The 18083-nt window shown below is 30.0% G+C and overlaps 3 protein-coding genes across 7 annotated transcripts; 2 read left to right on the forward strand and 1 right to left on the reverse strand.

The window, feature by feature from the left end:
* The first annotated feature begins 392 nt into the window (after positions 1-392).
* Positions 393-3834, forward strand: LOC105435177 (protein UPSTREAM OF FLC). Of its 5 annotated transcripts, none has more exons than XM_011654817.2 (5): positions 411-1003; positions 1071-1140; positions 1263-1381; positions 2014-2596; positions 3423-3834. In XM_011654817.2, exons 1-5 carry the CDS (start codon positions 835-837, stop codon positions 3562-3564), a joined length of 1083 nt encoding a protein of 360 aa, XP_011653119.2. In that variant the 5' UTR covers positions 411-834; the 3' UTR covers positions 3565-3834. The 5 variants fall into 5 exon arrangements, with proteins under 5 accessions (XP_031739670.1, XP_031739671.1, XP_011653119.2 ...); XM_031883812.1 differs by having other exon boundaries at positions 864-1003; positions 2025-2596; XM_031883810.1 differs by having other exon boundaries at positions 393-1003; positions 1071-1381; positions 2025-2596.
* A 1922-nt stretch (positions 3835-5756) lies between these two features.
* LOC116403289 (major pollen allergen Lol p 11-like) lies at positions 5757-6885 on the forward strand. Its single transcript, XM_031883903.1, has 2 exons — positions 5757-6064; positions 6193-6885. The coding sequence occupies exons 1-2, from the start codon at positions 5905-5907 to the stop codon at positions 6522-6524; spliced, it is 492 nt and encodes a 163-aa protein (XP_031739763.1). The 5' UTR covers positions 5757-5904; the 3' UTR covers positions 6525-6885.
* A 1927-nt stretch (positions 6886-8812) lies between these two features.
* On the reverse strand, positions 8813-10427 carry LOC101210698 (putative ETHYLENE INSENSITIVE 3-like 4 protein). Its single transcript, XM_004146877.3, has one exon. The coding sequence runs from the start codon at positions 10167-10169 to the stop codon at positions 8826-8828; it is 1344 nt and encodes a 447-aa protein (XP_004146925.2). The 5' UTR covers positions 10170-10427; the 3' UTR covers positions 8813-8825.
* Positions 10428-18083: the final 7656 nt, after the last annotated feature.

The following is an 18083-nucleotide window of genomic DNA, read 5'->3' on the forward strand; positions in this document are numbered from 1 at the left end:
GTTGAATGGAAAAAAATAGAGAGAAAGTGAGTGTTTTGAGTTTGAAGATAGAAAAGTGATGTAGAAAAAAGAGTTTAAAAGGGTGACGTAGGGGGAAACCCCATGACATTTGGTTTGGCAATTCCAATTTTTAAAGCTTCTCATAAAAAGCAGTAAGTTGTGAAGAAAGTAACCAAAACCCAACGCATTTTACCCTAAACCCTACTCTCCTTTCTTAATTATTACCTCCCCAACCCCCAAACAAACCAACTATACGGTGCCATCCCTCCAGTTTACTCTTTTATTTATTATCATTATTATTCATGTCGTTCTTATTATTACTTTTACAATACATAAATGAAAATCTAACTTTCTTTTTTCTTTTTCTTATGGAGAAGTTTCACTGTGTTTTTTTCATGGTCCCTTTAAAGGCCCTAGTCTTCATATAGCTTATTTGATTTATTTATTTTTTTCTTAATTACTAGACTCTTTTCTTGATTCCTATCAACTCCACTAACTTTATTGTTGCACCTTTTGAACTTATCAAACTATCGATAACATAATAATAATAATAATTGTTTGAAATAAAAAAGAAAATGAATAGATTTGTACAAATTGCTTTGTTTTGTAAGAGGTAATGTAAGCATGTAAAAAATCACATCCGTAGATTCTGGATTCAAAATTAACTTCTTCCTCCCTCATTCATAGGGATCCGAGCCTTCTCCCCTTCTCTACAATTACCCTCAGCTTCTTCCAATTCCCCCAAATCCCATCTTTTTCCCGTAAAATATTAATACTCTTCTCCTTCTTCTTCTTCTACTGGACAACCTCTCTCCCTCTCACCCATCCATAACCATGGAGGAGAAAGACAGAGACCACCACCACCGTCACCACCGTCGCCGCGACTCTCCCACTCCGATGAAAAAAGCCCAAGTTTTTTACTATATCTCCAGAAACGGCCGTCTGGAACAACCCCATTTTCTCGAAATCCCTCTCTTCCCCAACCACCCTCTTCGTCTCAAAGGTACGCTTCTTCTACTATTTCGAACGACACGTCGTTTTGGGTCTCATCGTATTCAATGTGACGACAGATGTTTTGGATCGGCTCGCTGTTCTCAGGGGCAACGCCATGCCTTTCCTCTATTCTTGGTCCTGTAAAAGGTATAAAAATGAAAAAGAGAAAGGAGGAAAAATAAAAACAGGGGGTTCTCTGTTCTGTAAGACGACATGTCGTTTAGCGAGTCTCAGGGTTCTTTTTATTTTTATTGTTTGGTTTATTTTAGGAACTATAAAAGTGGATATGTGTGGAACGACTTGTCGGAAAATGACGTGGTTTATCCCGCTGAAGGTTATGAATACGTTCTCAAGGCATCTCAACTTGTTGATCTTCATGCCTCCTGTGGTGATTTTTTGTCTTTATATCTATCTATAATTTTCTTCATAAATGATTTTGCCAGTTTAAATTTAATATTCAAACTTTACATATATTTAAAAATTAATTGCGAAGAGATTACTATTTATTATTATTATTATTGGGAGAAATCACCATTTTAATTTGTTATAATTTAAATTCAACTTGCTTTTAGTATGATCATGGGTTGTACGAATGGTGTACATTTGATCGGTGAAATATGATGGGCAAAATGAAATTACATGCTCATCATCATAGAGAGATTTTGCAGATTCATAATTATTCTTGAATTAATGAGTTCATTTGATTCTTGAATTCTCATTAATGAGCTTCTTTTCTTTTGGTTAAGTGTTTTAAAAGTAACTGAAAATTTGAATGATGTGTCAAGCTTTTAAATAATGTTTAATAGGTCTTTCAATTTTTAACTCATGATTGTACTATAATAATATTATATTTGAACAGTTTTATTTGCTATAAAAATTAAATTCAAATTTATAAAGTTATTAAAAAAATTTAAAAAAATATGAAATTTTGGGCTACCAATTATAAAACAATTTGTGATGTCACGGAAATACTGTATCATAATTCATTTCAAAATAGTTTATATTATATTTATTTCTCAGAAAAATTGCAGCAAGTACACATACCCAACAACAACCCAAGGCAACCGGTTCAAGAACCCAACCTCCCAACTAAAACTCGGAAACAGCAACTCGCACCCACTCCACTCCCCCACCACCCACATTCCGATTTAGAATACGACGAAGACGAAGATTACGAATACGACGATGGCGATAAGAACGCTGGGGAACCCCCCGGGACAACTCAGACTCCGACCGAGTCGGCTCGATGTTCCACTTCGAAACGGTTTGCCTTGAATAACGACGACGAACTAGGGATCGAGTCGGGTCCGAGTCGGAATTCGGTTCTGATGCAGTTTATAGGGTGTGGTGGGTCAGTGGGTTCGAAGGGGAAAACCGTGAGAAGAACGGAGAAGGGGATAGGGAAAGGGGTTGTGTGTAAAATGGGGGGAAATATGATGAGAGAAGAGGAAATGATAAAGTATATGTCAGAGAATCCGAGGTTGGGGAAATTGCAGAGAGAGGAGAAGGAGTATTTTAGTGGCTCCATTGTGGAGTCCATTAGAGAAGATCGGCATGTCATCCCACCTATGCTCAACAAGTCCAACTCCTATAAAGAAGAAAAGTAAGTACGATTTTCCATTCTTTTTAATACAATAAAAGTCCTATAAAAACAATTTTAGATAAATACAGCAATTATTAAGCATTGCCTAATTATTTTATTTTTGGTTTTGAAAATTAATCTTACTTTTTTTTTTGCATTATTATTCAGGCTGAAAAGGTTTTTTTTTTTTTTTTTTGGCTTTCGACTTTTAATTTTGCAAAATTGGGCTGTAGATACTATTTTTAACTATGAGTTCCTTTGTTTACTTAATTTTTTGGGTTTTTCTTAAAAAAAATTGGTAAAAAAGTCCAAATTATTTAGGACTAAAATCAATTACACTTAATTTTTTTATAAAATATAAATATTTTGTCCATTTTTTTACAATTTTTTTAATTAATTTAACTTTTTACAAGGTCAAAAACTTTGAAAGAAACATGTAGTTTGTAATTGTTTTTAAATTTAACCTTGTGATTCATGAAAATCACCTATATAAAAAAAAGACTTTGATAAAAAATCGAGTGGCACCAGTCTTTCGTGCATTTTGACTAGCACTAAATAGGAATGTGTCAAACAACATTATTTTCAAGTGTGTAAAAGAGAGGGAATGATAAGATTCGGTGTATCCAACCATCGTTAATAAAACAGTCATACCATTAAAAAAAATTAAAAACAAAAAGAACAAAAGAATCTATCACATTTTCTAAAACTAAATTATTGATATTGATGAGTACCAAAATTGTTATATAATAATAACTATCAAAATGTCACAATCATATAGGTTTGTTTAGTATTTGTCCATTTGAATAGTTATGAAAATGTTGAGAATATTATGAGATTTTATATTTAGGAGCAAAAGGGAAGAATTGGAAGAGAAAAAAGATGAAGATGAAGATGAAGAGAATGAGAATGAGAATGGTGGGATCAAAGGAAGGTGCCTTCCTCTCATGATATTGACCTCAACCTCATCAAAGCAACCCAAGAAGCCTTGAAACTCACTTCCATGCAAACCCCCCACATTGCTTTTGTTCAAGTTTTGATTGTAGTTAAAAATTTTATGGTGAGCTCCAAATTTTGTGTTTTCTAAGAGTTTGTTTGTTTTGCACAATGCTTGCTTCTTGACTACATATTTTGTGATCTCGTGACAAAAATTTGAAGGGACAAATACATCTTAGGTATAAGGGTTTAAATGTTTGCTGTTTATATGTATAATGTACTACTAACAACTACAGTATACATACTTCTATATTTTTCTTCATTAACTTTGAGTTAAGTTTTAGATACATACTTTAAACGATTCTTTTAGTAATTTTTATTTCTACTTTTCATTTTTTTAAGAAACATACATGTGTGATAACCATTTCTATTTCTTGTTTCTAATATTCAAGATACGTTTCTAGAAATACAAAAATAGAGAAACTAACAGGTTCAATTTCCAACTTTCATGGTTTTTTTATTTCTTAACTTGTTTTATTTTCTTTTCTTTCTTTATTAATTTTTCGTAATTATAGGTTAATTTTTCATATTTATACATTTAATATCTCTATTTTTTCTTTATTTATTAATTTTTATATATGTTTAATATTTTTTAATTAGTTTTTATTTTAGAGAATTTACATAAATAGAAGAAAATAGAAAGTATTTACATTTTATAGCAATTTTTATTTTTTTTTATATTTTAGATTTTGGTTAAAATTTTGGTTATCCATATTAAATTTGGATTAAAATTTTGCTATTGACAGTAAATAATTTGTCAATTCTTCTATTTTTAAAAATTAACCATTTTTTTTTCTTCACTTAATATTTCATAATTGTATGTTTAGTAAATAATTTGTCAATTCTTCTATTTTTAAAAATTAACCATTTTTTTTCTTCACTTAATATTTCATAATTGTATGTTTATTTAATTTTAAATCTTAAACTTTTAATATTTAGATTAACCTATTATTTAATTTTAAATTTTATATCTAATTTTTAAAATAGATTTTAACATGCATATTTATATGTTATTTAAAATTTTAAAATTATTATTTTTAGTATATCTTAGAATTTTATATTATATAAATTTTTTAGTAAGATAATCATTTCAATTTTCTTTAATATTTTACAACCACCCTATTTATATAATAATATAGCTTAATTTAAATTAACATTATTAAAGATAAATGAATTAAATGAAAAAAAAAATACCTCAAACCAAATAATTTTGAACGACATAATAAAAACTATAGTATATTATAAGTTATTAATTTTGCAAAGAGGGATTTATGAATATTTGATAATGTCAATGTTTTATAATTATCTTTTATTTATATATATATATATATTAATTTGTACACAATTAAATTATATTTAAACTAGAAAATAAGTGAAAATAGGAAAAATAACACAAAAAACAAGAAACGATAATTATCGAACAATTCATGTTTTTATTTTTTTTTCAAAAAACGAAATTTGTTTTTTTTTAAACATAGATTTATTTTTTGTTATAAAAAAAGAAGAAACAAGAACGTTATCAAATCAATCCTAAATAACAAAACAAATTGAATGGTGTAAGCGTGTATAAGTTTAGTTTTTAAAAGAAAGAAAATATAAAAACAATTATCAAATAGGGCACAAATAATTTATTAAACATAATAACTGCAGTAACTTGTTTGAAATCAACCTTTGAAGCACCTTCCAAAAATTATATTGTGAACCTCATCTTGCAAGTCTCAAACCATATATGAAAATATATAAACCCAAGGGCCATGTTAAGAGTCGACCAAACAAGTGAACCAAGTTGAGTAGGAATGAAGCCAAGTTCAGTATTTCAGATCAATACACCCATGGGAGTAGTGTATATGGTTTGATTAATGTTGATGAAAGACGTTATGATAAAATGTTGTTAGTAAGGAGTAAGGAGTGCATATATATTACAGAAATTAAAATACCTGTCCCAAAACAATCTCAGCCATTTAGAGTTGGAAGATCTCAACTCGACTGTTGGATGGATAGAAAAATAAAAAATGTGAAAAGGGGAGGAGAGGACAAGATCCGTAGATAAAGCATGGACTTCTCTCACTTCAATTTAAAGTCAACCTCCGACTATTCCTCCATTGGATTGTAAACAAAGAAAAATGAAAGAAGGGGCATGTGAGTGTTGAAAAAGTGATGAATAATAGAAGTTGTGAGAATATGCGGAAGAGAAGGGAAAGAGCACGTTGTAACATTAATGTCTCACACAAATCCAAGTTCCCAATCTTCAAAACTCCCCTTTTAAATATGAATAAACCATTGGAAATCTGAGACCTTGCCCCCTTTAATCTTTCTTTTCATTCTTCTTCCTAATCATGCCTACTTCTACTCTTTTCAAGTTATTGATTGGTGTTTGTTTTCTCGTGCTTCTTCACGGCCTTCCTGCCTCCGCGCAGCTTTTCGTCGTCAATGGTTGTGTCTACTGCGACACTTGTCGGTGTGGTTTCGAGACAAACGTCTCCACTCCCATTTCTGGTAATGCTTCTTTTATGTCTCTGTTTGTAATGCTTCTTTTATATTTCTGTTTGTAATGCTTCTCTTTTATAACAAGTAATGAAATGGACGATTGTTTTACTAGAAAATTAATCAATGAAATGAAACAGGTGCAAAAGTGAGGTTGGAGTGTAGAGATAGAGCCACATGGGTGTTGAAGTTCACCAAAGAAGCTATTACCGATTCTAAAGGAAAATACAAAATCAATGTGTATGAAGACCACAAGGATGAGAGTTGTAAGGTAGTTCTTGTGAGTAGTCCTCATCTTGGGTGCAACCGTCCCGATGTAGGTCGAAACAGTGCTACTGTCATTCTCACCAACAACAATGGCCTCACTAGCATCTTCCGCTATGCAAATGCAATGGGCTTCCTGATCCGACGTCCTCTTGCTTTCTGCCCCACAATTCTCAAACAATATCTCGACTTCGATGAGTCGTTGTGAAAGCGTTGTCTTTCGCTTAACGGTTTCTAATATATATATATATCTAGCTATTAGAAATAGTGATTTGAGAAAAATAAAGTTGTTAAGCTCACTACAAAGGATTGGTTTTTCAGGGTTTGATTTCTTTGATGCATTGCGCTATAGTTTTCTTTCTTCTTCTTCTTTTTAACTACTTGTTGGAAAATGGATATGATGATAATAATGTATTAACCTCTTGTTAAATTAGCTTGAGTTCCATGCATTTTCTTGAAAGCTCGAGTATTTACTTTTTAATGTTTTACTTAGTTTGAGGTTATGTATTTAAATTGTCCAAAGCATATAAATTCAATAAATAGTTTTTTTTTCTTCGTATGGTCATAAATCTTCTTGTCCTTAATTCACGTTATTCACACGAGATTTTTTGAGAAATTTAATTCGTGTAGTTGAACTTGTGTTGATGTTGTATTTATGTTACTTTGACGTGATATACTTCCATCTCTAGAATTTGATCATCTGTTTCTCTCTCCGGTTGAACGTCTATACTTGATTTGGAGGAAGCAGAGCACATGATGTTCTTGAAGTTAGAGGGGATGGTCGGCTTCAGAAGCTAAAAGAGTCTTCTAGCTTTTAAAAGAATTTTCTTTAAGATGTGGAGTAAAAAAAATTCAACTCTTTCCAAATAAGGAGAACTTTTCTATTATAGAATTTTTTGGTGGAATTTGATAGAACACCAAATTGAACCACGTAACAAATTTCTTTTATTGCTTCAGATTCATAAATTAATACAAGAAAATCGAATTGAGGAGATCTCAATTCGAAAGTCTCTCTCTCTATTCTGCCTTCCTATCTTCCAAGGAATTGCAAGAATACCTCTAACCACTTTCTAACTGCCCTCTTAACTCCTAGTCTTTTCTGAACTTAAGCTTGGTCCATGGGCTAGACCATATACTCAACCACATGGATTTGGATCATATTTAACTTTTGAACTAAATTAAATTTATTTTGTTTAGGACAGTTGCAAATTTAGCAATTAGATTCAAAATAATTAAGTATATAACAACATTTTAAAAAAATTACAAATATAGCAAAATTTGTCAAATTCTATAAATGATGAAAATCTATTAGTGATAGATCATGTTGCAAATATTGATCTATCACTAATAGATCATACGAGTCCATCAATAATACAAGTCTATCGACGATAATTTTGCTATATTTGCAATTTTTTAAATATTGTTATATTCTTAATTATTATTTTTAAAATAGTCGTCAATTACAATTACATTTTTTTTACTCAATTGAACTTTAACTCAAATAAATAATATTTAATTGGACCAAAATAATTAACTTGATCTAACGGTCATAATAAAATTATGTGGCAGCATCAGAGTTGATCATTTTAATTTGGACGGATGTCAATTTTTTAATTAGTCTCAAATTTAATTATTTGTATTTTTATTATTAACTTAGTAAATATCATGAGAATTTGTGATTAATGTGAATGTTATATTTGAAATTTTACAAAGAATTGACCATTTTTTTGGAAGAGCTAGCACTATTTTACTTTCAAAACACCCATAGTCTCTCACTAACTCTCTTACTCTCTTTTTGCTTGTTTTACTTGCTTGGTTCCGTTTATAAATGAAGACACAACCTCTATTTGTATAGAACATGTGTGAAATAATGGTTGAAAGAGAACATGTGTGAAATAATCCTTGAAGCATAAGCAAAAAGACTCTATGATTCATATAATCCAAATTAAAGTTGGTAAAAACTGGAGAAGGAAGATAGAGAATAAAAAAGCAATAGATAGGGAGGAAGAATGAAGAAGTAAAAGGCCATCACACGTCCTTTTTTTTTGTTTGTTTGTTTGTCAATTTAAAGAAGAAGATTGAACAAGACAATCTCAACCTTCAAATGAATTCGAATTCGAAGTGCACCCAGTGAAAGAATTATTTTCTGTCCTTCCAAAAAGTGTAGTAATAAGAACACTCTTCGTAATAAATAGATATATCCAATACATTCAAAGTAAAAGATAACATTATATTAGTAACAAAATAATCCATTTCCGACTTTAATGGAACACACTACTAATAATAGTATTAATATGAATCATAATCATAGAAATCATTCTAATCATAGAAATCATTAATGATAATGGAAGAAGATTAAAGCAACCTCAGTATTCAAACCTAAAGTCCAATTAACTTCTACCCCAAGAAAAGATTTAAAATTTCAAAATTCAAAACTTCTTCAAAACTAATTTTTCCGTTTGAAGCATCAAAATTGAGATATATAAAAGGGAGTGATTGTTGATCTTCATTATTCTTCAGCTCCCCAATCATATCTCAAATCCCAAATGGAAGTAGAATCTTGTTGTTGCCCACTCAAATCCTCCGCCGGACTCGCATTCAAATCCATATTCCAGTACCCACTCCCGTAATCCTCCGCCGTGCTGCTCCCCGACCCATCTCCAGCATCTTCTATCCTCGCCTCCTCCCTCCCCGCCTCCGCCCTCCCCAGCTCCCAGTTCATCCACTCCACCACGCTCTTCAAATGCGTGTCCATCGATTGCTCGTCCGAAAATTCCTCTGACCTCTCTCCTCCGCAAATGCACTGTGTCTCATGCTCTGTTCTTGCTTTCTTGTCCATAAATCCCATTACCGCTTCACTCTGCGGACACCATTGATTCTGGCAAGGGTATAACAACGATTCCAATATGGGTTCTTGTTCGAATACACACTTTCGTTTCGTCATAATCTCATCGCTGCTCTGTTTATCTCTGTTTTTGTTGTGTTCTTCTTCTTTGTCTTCTTCTTCGTCGGTGATTCTTAAGCTCTTTTTTGTTAAGTTCATCAGAGCTTCTTCTTGATTCACAACTTTAGCCCAGGTGATTGTCTCTTTCGCTGTCATTTTCGCTTGTAAATTCTTCGATTGCCTAATTAATTTCTTCATGTTGTCTAAATCAGGCGACATGTGTTTAATCACCGCCGCCAAGACACTGATTTTCCACGCCTTTTTGAGATCGTGGGGCTTTTTATACGGCGGAACACCATGACCACCGGCGGCGCCCTGTTCACCCCACCAAAGCTCGTTACCCGTCGGCCACCATGGCGGCGCTAAACCCTTTTCCAGTGGGAATTTCCTCTGTGGAGGAATACAGTGCTGCATCAAAGCGGAGAGAATGGATCCCAATGTTGTGTCCTGTAAATCGGTGAGTAAATGCAAAAACGAATTGGGATCAATCCCTGATTCTTCAATTACTTTGGGGAGAAATTTCGCTATAGCCATTGGAGCATCTTGTTCGAATCGGACATCATCTTTCCACCATTCACGGAGGCTCTCGGAAGAGCCAGTGACCGGCTTTCCCTTTTCCGGAACGATTCCATAAACAAACCCTTGAGCTTTACAAGCTTCCATGATTTTATCCATGCACTTAAGAATGGAATCTTGAGCTCTAGCCATTTTCTTACGGCGAGAAGCTTCTTCTCTTGCAGCAGATTCAGGCTCTTCTTCATCATGCCTCTCCTTCATCTTCTTCATCCGTTGTCGATCTCTCCACATTCGTTTCTTGAGATCATCGTAGCTAATTTCCTCTTCTGGTTCTTGGTCTCGGTCGTCTTCATCGTTATGGGATCGGATTTCTCCATGGAACTCCACCATCATTTAAAGTGAGATGAGGAAGGTAATATGTAGTTTATAAAATTGGGGGGGGAAATTGAGATACAGTGAATTGGGTCCATTGTTGGGAAGGGGTATATATATAATGGGAAGAAATTGAGAATGGCGGTGATTGAAGGTTGGAGACAAAGTTTGCCATTAAGGAGGAGTAAATTTGACTTTGGAGGTTTTTGAAAGAGAGGAAGAAGAGAGAGGAAAAAGAGAGAGAAAGAGATGGTTGAAGAATGGGTGTAGGGAGCTTGCATGTTGAACACATATGCCATTTCATTACATCACTAACTTATCGTTTTATTTCTTTCTTTTTTACACAAACCAACTTAATCCTTCTCTATATATTTTCTTTTCCTTTTATATTTGACCAACTATTGTTTTTTCCATTCTTACTATGTCACACAAAATAATACTTTTTTTTATTTTTAACTTTATCATTTCCAAAATATATTAAATCTACTTACACATATTCTTTTTAATATTCGTTACCCATTTACAGTAATTTTTTTAATTTATATTTCTTTTTAAAAATGATAGTTTTGAATTTTAAATTATGCACAACATTTTTAAAAAAAATTAAATTGTATCTTAACAAATATTTAAAAAGTTACTGGAAAATGAAAAGATGTTATATATCATTTGTTTCATCTAAAATAATCATCTTTAAATCATTAACTAAATCAATTTTATTACCACCTTAATTTATATAAATCATTTTGTGAATCCTATTATGTATGCATTACTAAATTCAATCATTTTGTGAATGATATTACCCCATCATTGGCAACCGTTTGCTCATTTTTTTTAAACTTTTAAAAAGTAATAATTTAGTTGATTGATTTAGTGGTTTAAGTTAACTTTTGCATCATTACCATCACAATTGTAGAAATAATAATTAATTGTATAGTAATAATTTTTTAAAAAATTGCAAATATAATCAAATATAAATTTTTCTATATTTACGTGGATGATTTAAATTTAATTACTATAATTACAACTATTCTTTTATTTGATTTAGTAATTATCTAGTTTTTAGTGCAACTAGAATTCATGCATGTCAATTTTCATTTTAATATTCATTTTAATAGAAGTATATATTGTATAAAGGTATGTTTTCTATATTAAATTTTAATTTTAATTATGGAATCAAAACATTGCATAAGTGTATATAAGTAATGGAAAACAGTGACAAAGGATGAATTTGAGAGAAAATTGAGTGAAATTTTATAACATAATTATGTTGAGTCGCTAGTCATCTATAAGTTGAAGCATGCTCCATTTATCAAAATGAGAGTCTCTAGTGTAGTTTAAATAACTCTCATCTCACTCTTTATTTATGGCAGTGGAAAAATAATAGATTAATGAAAATTAAAAAAAGTATATTACTTTGAACCTGTTTACTACTATTATACAATTATATTTACATCTGGCATTGTTTATATCCAAATCTTTAATGAAATAACACAATGTAATTGGTGAGTTATAAGAAGGCTCAATTTGATTATTACATCTAAAAATTATGTCCGATCATTACCATTATCAATATATATATAGTTAATTACAACTGAACATTTTCAATTTTGACATCTTTACAATTACTATTAATGATATCAATTTTACTTAACCCTCAAAAGTAGAGATAAAGGTAACAATAACAGTAAATTTGCAAAACTTATAATAGAAATGGTCTAATTAAGTTTACGATTCAAGTCATTTATCGTTTGTCCATCAATGAAACTTTGGTATGATTACTTCCTTCATGATTTTCATGATTTTAGATATTAAAAAGAAAAGAAAAGAAAAGTAGTTTTGAGTTTTGTAGATGGTAATTTGAGAAAACAGTAGTAGGAGTATTATTTGTAAGGAACTAAAGTTTAGGTCAAATCCACAGACTTTGTATATTAAATTATATTGTTTACCCTCACATTAATTGTATATATATACCCATGATGTCACTTATGTCGTCGTCGAAACTCATATATTTCTACCCTTTCTTAATTTCTTTGAGACAGTGTTCCAACATCCATGGATGGAGTCAGTTCTTTTGAACCGACTGAATAATTAAATTATTTTACGTAGCCTTAAGAGTTAAGCAGCTTCAATATTTATGATTGTTTTTGTTTTCGTTTGCTATTTTATTGCTTTTTATTAATTAGAAAAGGCCCCTAGTGTTACTGTTAAGAGGGCTGGTGAAGCTTTTTGGTGACACTCAACAGCTGAGTGAAGTTGGTTTCTTTGATCTTAAGCGGTGTAAACTTTTGTAATGTTATTTAATTCATTCTTCATAGATAAGTTCTTATATTATATTTTCCTCCACTCATGCATTAAAATATTTGTAAGATGCCACTTACTAATCAGAAAGAGTTACGTAAGGAATTTCGTGAGTCATGCATGCATATTTGATTACTGCATTTAGTTGCTGGTTTTGAAAACTTAAATTAGAATTCAGAACAGTAACGCCATGACTTCATATACGACTATTGTAACCTTTGAAAATATAAAAGGATGTGCATTTTTAAAGCAAATGAAAAAGGATTTTAGGATATTATTTTATATAATTTAACCAAATTTGTATACTTCGTCCAATGTGAACTTTGATGATTAAAAACATGATATAATTATTGGTTCTAAAAGGTTATCTTTGATATGGTGCTTTTAAGAAACTAGATTTTATTAACGTTTTAGTGTTAATAAGACTCAATTTTTGTATAGGAATGTAGGTGATATATGTAGACTAATAATGAAAAGAATTAGAATGAATAAAAGCAAACTAAACTATGAAATTAAACAAAAAAGAAAATATATCATTGTTTAAAAAAGCTTCCCATTTAACTATTTGATTCTAAAGATTCAAATGTAAACTAGTTTTATTAGAAGGAAAAGTATATAAAAATTTCTGAAGTAAAATTAATAATAGCGGTGATACAATTAGTAATTGGAATACAATTTAAATTTTTTCTCTATTATAACATTTATGACTTTCTATCTAAACTAAAATAATATTCACATCGACAAAGATTATTAAAACGTACACATATATATATTAACCAGTTTCATAAGTTATATAAGTGTTTAAAACTACGTTACTCGACCAAAAAAACACTTCAATATTCTTTGCTCAAAGTTGACATTTAAATATAGTCTCGTGATCTACTTTGCCAAGTAAAGAATATTACCACTCTCTTATGGCACAATGTGCCCCACACTTAATTAGTCACCTCTTTTCTCTTCCATTCTTTCAAAAACTATTTAATTAGACCCCATTTTGATAAAATGATTGGGAGTTATTTAATTTGTTTTTAATTATTATATTACAATCTATAGATTAGTACGATCCACATATGCTGTAATAATCACTAACTATCATAATTAACTTCATGTCTCTCGTGTTTATTGGTTTTTATTTTTCGTTTGTGAAAATCAAGCCTATTTCCTCTCAACATATTACAATGAATTTTATTTTCATAAAGTAAAAGAGTTAAATTATTTAGTCAAATTTGAAAACTAATTTTTTTTTTTTGTTTTCAAAACATGGATGAATCGTTAAAAACATCGGTAAAAAGTAAATATAACTAAGCGAACATTTATATATATAAACTTAATTTTAATTTTTTTTTTAAAAAAAAAGAGCTAGGTCGTTATTAAAGATGACCTAATCAATTGTGATTGGAAATCAAATCATTAAGCTTGTTGCAATGATCATATTCAATTAACTATGCTATCCTTTTTAAAAAAACATATATTCTTAAAATAAAAGATTGGTACAAGCTTGAGTATCTAATCAAATTAAGTTTGTGAAATATTAATTAATTTTATTAAAATGGATGTGAACTGAATTAGAGAAAAGAATATAGGTTGGTTATGGATTAGATCAATGAAACCACATTCTACTTAACATCGGTAAAGCATATATTGTTTGAACTAAACAAAATCAAACTATTAAACTATACTTGTTTGGATGAAAAGTATTTGAGAATATTGTCTCCTCCCTTTCAACTCAAACATGAGTGGAATTGGAGATGAGGAAATCATTGCTATTATCCACATAAAGTTGAATCCTTTCCCAAATTGCTCTTAGTCATTTTTTATCACGTGCATAGCAAAACATATGTTTAAGCTTTAACAATAATGTCTTTCATCAACAAATTATTTATGTTTCCTTTACATATATATATATATATATACATGTAAACTTTTTCTCTATACATTTGATTTGTACTTTAGTCTTTCATTTTGAGAGAAATAGATTCAAAATGTTTGATTTTTTTGATTTAGAGTATAATCTTAAGCACTAGGGGATGAGGATTAAATTGATTTATTTACCCTTTCCTAATAATTTAAAATGTAATAAATAATTACTATTTAAGTATTATGTAATAATACACATCCTAAGAACTACATTTACACGGTTCAAAAGTAATCCATCAACAGTAATGTAAAGAGTGGACACCAATTGATTACTTTTTGTTGTTTACTTGTTTTTTTTTTTATATATATAATCTTAATCAAATGTGGTTTTTGAAATTTGTAATCAAATTCTATAATTTGATTGAAGAATAAAAGTTATATCGAATTGAAACGGAAGATTACATGAGATTCACTATTTTTATTGTTACAGTTACAAATATTGTTACTATAACAATATGAAAACTATGAAATTGTCATGCTTAATTTATTGTTACGGTTATCGTTATTGTCGTGGTCAATCAATAACGGTAAAGGTAACAGTAAAATGTGATAGATGTATATATTTCTAGGTAGGTAAGCACGATTAAAAGCAATGCATTCATTCCACCAAGTGTGGTCTAACGGTAACTTTCTTACGCAAAGATGAAGAGAAGAAAGAGTTAGACTTTGTTGTCTCGCTATGAAAACATAGTCTTTTACCTTTCATTCAAATGCCAACATTTCTCCTGCTAATGTGAATATGAGTTCATATATGATCAATTAATAGAACGATAATTTTCAACAAGAATTTCAACCGTGACTTTTGAAACAAGAACTACTTTCCTGTCGACCACTACTAAAACAAATAGATACTTCTTCAATTTTATTTTTAATGAATCTCATTTCGACTACAATGCGGTTTGGTATCTAATTCTAAAATAATTTTATTTTAAAAGTTTAAAGTGATGATCTTTGCAATTTTCATTGTTGTTTCTTAGTTTGAAATTCAATAATTCATCAATCAACACACGACTAAAATTAGGAAGCGTCATAAGATACCCTTAAAAGATGGTTAAAAACATTCATTAGATTTCAAAAACATTTATCCAAGTTGTTTAAAAAATGAAAATTTCTAACTTAGCATGATCTTTTTTTTTTTTTTTCTGTTTAAGAAGAGTTGTATAAAAGGTTTTGTTTGTAAAAAGATTGATTTCAATTTAATATTATTATTATTAGTAGTACAAAAAGTTTTCATAGAACTTCGTAACAATATAGTTCTTTTTTTGTTTTTTATTTATTATTTTAAAGATTTTACGATATAGTTTTTGAATAGTTTAAAATAATTTGTAATATTTAATTAATTATTGTGTACTTTTAGATTCTATGAAAATGTTTTTTAACGTAGAAATCTTTGTCAACCTAAAGTATTGTGTTCATATAAAAAAAAATCAGCATTAGAAATATTTTTTTCTTAAATAATACGAAAAGTGTCTTGCAAAATAATAAAAACAAAAATTAACGTGATGTCAAGCTACCAATATTTTGATGCCTAACTCAAAACAATAAGTATGTGTTTGGAAGAGGGACACAACTATTAAGAAAAATGATTGTGATAATCTTAGGATTATAATAATCCTAGTGTTATGATAATACGTGTTTGAGGTTAGAGTTATTATTGGTAGTGTTATGGTAATATTTGTTTGAAAGAAGCAATATGAAGGATAGTGTTACGATAATATTTGTTTGAGGAAAGAATTATTGTGGTAGTATTATGATAATATGCGTTTGGAGAAAAATTTATAATTGTAGTGTTATTATAAGATGTGTTTGGAAAAAAGTTATGAGTGTAGTATAATAATAAGATGAAGTAGGAAAATTTGTAGTTATGAGAAGATAAAAGTAGGAAAATATATAGGTTTATTAAACCCTAATCCCAAAAATGTAAACCGTTTGCCCAAATAAAGTTTGGATCATAACTCTTTTCCTAACCCCTAAATTCCCACCCCAAACACACCCTAGTAGATTACTAAGTAATTTTATAGCAAATAAGAGCATGGAATTTTTTGTGTACCCATGGTGATTGCTCTATATATATATTATTGCTTATATAGTGCTTACCTTTAGGTAAGATAACACTCAAATTCATCGTTGCTCTCTTTTTAATTTTTAGAAGTATTGAGTTATTGGTTGAATGATTGTCTTATGTCACTACTTACTCTAATAACCAATCAAATTATGTGTCAACTCAATTCTCAATGCGGTTTTTTGTTATGAATATATATCGTTGTAAGGAATTTGGACCAATAATTGTCGGAGTTCAACTAGTCACTTGGTCTGACAAAGTGTAAAGATAGTCTCTAGGTCTTGTTGAGCGCGCTCCAACGAGACTAAAGGTCTTCCCTAATTTTTTGCAAATTCACCTGGATCGATCTTTTAAAGCAATGATTAGCTATGAATTCTATCAACCTTGGCTCATCCATTTTAGCTGCATCTTAAGAATGACACAAACTAAATTTTTACATGCTAATTAAATTATTTGCAAATTCACTTTGCACTAATTTATAACAGTGTTAGAGCAGTTTGATTTCCATGGAACAAAGAAACTTCTTCAAACATTTCTTGACATAATTTTTCTTCTTCTACTTTTGTTAGAGATTGTACATATATATAGAGCATAACCAAATGAATTTGAACCAGACTATATATATCAGTGTGGCTCACAATTTATTGGTTTGACATTTGATGATCCATTAACACGATTAGGTCAAAGACATGATTCTTATAACACTCCATGAGGTAAAGGTTTTCACAATTATATGATATTATCTATTTTAGACATAAGTTTTAACAATATCAACTAAATTGATACATATTAAAGTTAATAAGCTATATATTTGAATGGATGGGGAGATGATATTGGAACTTTTGATCTAACTAAAAGATTTTAACCAATAAAACAATGAAGAAGTTGGCTGGTGGACTGAACTAAAACTTTGTTAATTTTTGATGAGAAAAGAAAAAGAAAGAGATCAAAGAAAGAAAAATGTATCATAAAATTTACACAAATCTTTATAACAAAGGAAAAAGTAAACATTCCTTTCCATGTCACTAAGTTGTCATCATGTACCAAAGATTCTCTGCCATACTCAAATTTATACTAAATTTCCAGACTTGATAATCTAAATTTTGCATATTATTAAATAAATTAGATCAAATATCTTTCAAAACTTTCAAAAGAAAAAACCTTTTTCATTCAATAATAGAATAAAAAGTAGAAAAAAAAAAGAAAAGAAAAGAAAAGAAAAGAAAAGAAGAAGAATATTCAAAATTCAATTTATCTTATTTTCCCTTTCTCTCTCATTCCACTAAACAGAGAAACAGAGCAGTACAGAGAGCTCCATTAGTGTAAAAATGGCGAAGTTAGCTGGCAAAAGTTGCTACAAAACAAAACGCAATTTCCCTAAAAACCGGATTTTAAGGAGCCGTTGCACTTTCTCTTGTGAAAATCAAGGGCAATTCCGTCATCTACCCATCTTTTCCATTAAATGTTCTCTCTCTCCCTTTTCTGACACTAATTTCCTCTGTTCTGCTTAGTGTGAAAGGTTTTTGCTTTAGTTTTTCTTTCATTTTCTTTTGTCCTTCCCATAAAAAGGAATGGCCATTATAATTCTTTAATTGAAACAGTGAAGTATGAATGTTTTCTAATAACTTATGTTTTTTCTTTTGAATTTTTTTGGGTGA

This window comes from Cucumis sativus, chromosome 4 (assembly GCF_000004075.3).
Source record: "Cucumis sativus cultivar 9930 chromosome 4, Cucumber_9930_V3, whole genome shotgun sequence".
Lineage (NCBI taxonomy): Eukaryota > Viridiplantae > Streptophyta > Magnoliopsida > Cucurbitales > Cucurbitaceae > Cucumis > Cucumis sativus.